General features: G+C 43.9%; 1 protein-coding gene across 1 annotated transcript; it reads right to left on the bottom strand.

The window, feature by feature from the left end:
* Positions 1 to 1,124: 1,124 nt before the first annotated feature.
* On the bottom strand, positions 1,125 to 2,171 carry LRRC10B (leucine rich repeat containing 10B). The gene has a single exon (XM_089654948.1). The coding sequence runs from the start codon at positions 2,169 to 2,171 to the stop codon at positions 1,125 to 1,127; it is 1,047 nt and encodes a 348-aa protein (XP_089511074.1).
* Positions 2,172 to 2,894: the final 723 nt, after the last annotated feature.

A 2,894-nucleotide genomic window follows, 5' to 3' on the forward strand; every position in this document is an offset into this window, starting at 1 on the left:
ACACAAACAATATCAAAAAACAACCTGACAGTGAATGTGGCCCCTTTCAATTCTTTACAAAGCTTAGGAGAAAATGGCAGGTTCTCTTGACTGCATTCACCCATACAGTACCTCCTACTTCTTGTCTAACCGCTGAGTTGAATGGTGTTAGATCTTATGCAGGGTTAACTTCTTCCTTCTACTCACTTGACAGCACATGGACCTAGCAACTGGCCACTCAAGGTGGAGCACTACATTCTGTGAGAAGACCACATGCCACGCCGTACCCAGAAGGATCAGGTATTTGTGATCCCTGGGGGAGCACAGCAATGGTGAGTATCATTGGCTTGTGGGTTCTTCTTACAAGAGAACCTTTTCCCCTGAATGGGGTAATATGGCTGACTCCTTTAAGGTAGCCATAAGTACATGTCTATGCTTGGTAGACCACATGCACACTGTATTCTCTATGATGCCTTTTCTCTTTCAGGATTTTAGGATCTTTCAGGATTTTAGGAGATGAAAAACATGGTAAAAAGCCAAGTTTTTGCATGAAAATTTGCACATTAATGTAGAAAGTTAAATTTTTGTGGACATTATAATGTATTGACGTGTAAACGCACCTAGCATTAATGCACGTTTATACACTTTTGATCCTTTTTTATGCCCAAAAGCTCCTCTCCTGAACGCCACTTTGGTGGTTTTTTCTTGTACCTCTAAATGTCCCTGCCTTTAAACTCCTGTAAACACCTATATTGTGCATGGACACATAGGCTGACATGGAGGAGCGTTTAGAGGTAGAGAAAAAGAAAAGCTCAAATGCCTGTAAAAGCAGTATGAGTGTGCATGCGCCCATTTTGGTTGCACACTTTAGAATACCCCTGGTAAGTGGAAATCTGCAGTTGTTATGCTCAAGAAAGGCTTAGCCAAGAAACTTGCTGGAAGGTGGTCATATCATGCCTGCATGTCCGATCCTCCTCCAATGGCTAGCCTTTATTTTAAGTGTATATTTGAGATACAGGAAAGTTAAGATGGGTCTATTAGAGGTCCAGCTGACCAAAAAGCATTTTGCTCACTGAAACAGAATGGAAATATATCTATCTCACTTATCCTTTCATTACCTTCAACATAATTTAATTAACAATATATTAATAAATCCCTCTTGTGTAATAATTCTCTCCTTCATAATAATAGCCTTCTTCTTCCTCCTCTAGGTAATACTCATCATCTTCCTCATAGAAGTCCCCCTCCCTGTTCCCAGAGTAATGATCACTATTAGGGTTCTCCTGCTCTGCCTCTTCCTCCTCATATTGCTCTTCTTCCAGCTTTTCCTCCCCTTCTCCTTCTTCTTCACCTCTCTCTGCCTTTGCTGCATCTTTCTCTTGCTGCTCCCTTTCCTGTTCTTCCATCTCTTCCTCCTCTCTCTGCTTCCTTTGTTCCTCCCGCTCTTCCATGAACTCCTGAGCACCTTCTCCCACAAGAGTAACGGTTTCCCCCACTTTGGGAGGTGCTTTCACAGGGTTGTGGTCATAGGATAACAGGCGCAAACCTTTCATTCCACTCATATCTGGAAACACAGCAATGCGGTTCTTGTCCAGATCTAGAATCTCCAAACCATGTAAACGTAGGAGAACTTTTGGCACACGTTCTAGTCTGTTTCCATAGAGCCATAGACCTTTTAGGCCTGGCATACATGTAGCAATGTCCCCTGGAAGTCCCTTTAAACGGTTGTCCCCCATTTGTAGACAGCGCAAGGCAGGCATGCTTAGCAACACCTGTGGAAAGTGATGTAGAAAGTTCCGTTCTATCCAAAGGGTACGTAGAGTTTGCAGACGTGCAAATGACATGGGTAATCCCTGTAGTCTGTTTGCTCCAAGGTACAGGCGGCCAAGGTGTGGTAGAGAACATACAGCTTCTGGCAATTCTGGTAGTTTGTTTGCGTCAAGTGCCAAAGTACGCAGATTGTAAAGCTGGTAGATATCATCAGGTAGTTCTGTTATCATTGTTCCACTCAAGTACAGCTTGTAGAGCTGGTCAGCAAGGGTACAAATTGATGTTGGGAGGCGAGCCATCTTTCGTCCACTTAACTCAAGGGTGCCATCACCAGAGCTCAGCTGCTCCTCTGTGTCTTCAGGCAATGGCTCTTCTGCACCTTCCCCTGCAACTGTGGGCACAGAACCACATGCTCCACCCATTTGGAGGGGTACAATGCCAATGAACAGAGATTAAAACGAAACGTGCAATTTATTGCCAGCTGTGACAATAGCACATCCCAGGACACCTCAAGGCATGTCGTAGAATGCTGTAACAATCACACAATAACTGTCCTCGAACCCGTCACCTCTATTCCTGTCTGCTGATGAAACTAGAGGAGTAAAGGTTAAATATTCATGTACCCTACTCACATTTCTTTCATGGCACAGTCTACACTGATCAGGTGTATTGGAAACAATTCATTCCAACACACAACACCAGCTCCAGATATTTCTCTGAGGATACAGAGATCAGGCTAAAATGATAAGGCTGAGCTGTATACTGCGGCCAGGTTATTTCTGGGAGACATCTTGTCTTCTCTTCTACCATTCTGCTCACTGTTCTGGTAAAGTTGTGACTTGTAGTGTCAGTTATGGTTTATGGCAAGCCTGAGCAAATCTTCCCAAAATCTAGGAGCCAGACCCAAAAACACAGCAGCTAGCAAACATGTGGCTTGATCTAAAGTATACAGTTTTAATCTCCCACCACAACCACCAAAGCCATATATACAGTTGTCATCCCCACAGCAGCCATATAAACAGTTCTCTTCTCACCCACCACAGCAGCCATGTATTTAGCTCTCAACTCCACAGCAGCAGTGTATATAATTCTGGGGTGGGAGCTGTATACTTGGCTGCTGTAGGATAGGGGCTGTAAATATGGCT

This window comes from Staurois parvus, unplaced genomic scaffold (assembly GCF_062004578.1).
Source record: "Staurois parvus isolate SC_StPar_1 unplaced genomic scaffold, SC_StPar_1.0 ptg000818l, whole genome shotgun sequence".
Lineage (NCBI taxonomy): Eukaryota > Metazoa > Chordata > Amphibia > Anura > Ranidae > Staurois > Staurois parvus.

What these genes read in the sequence shown, in the direction of transcription:
- LRRC10B (XM_089654948.1), bottom strand. Translation starts at nt 2,171, where the DNA reads ATGGGTGGAGCATGTGGTTCTGTGCCCACAGTTGCAGGGGAAGGTGCA.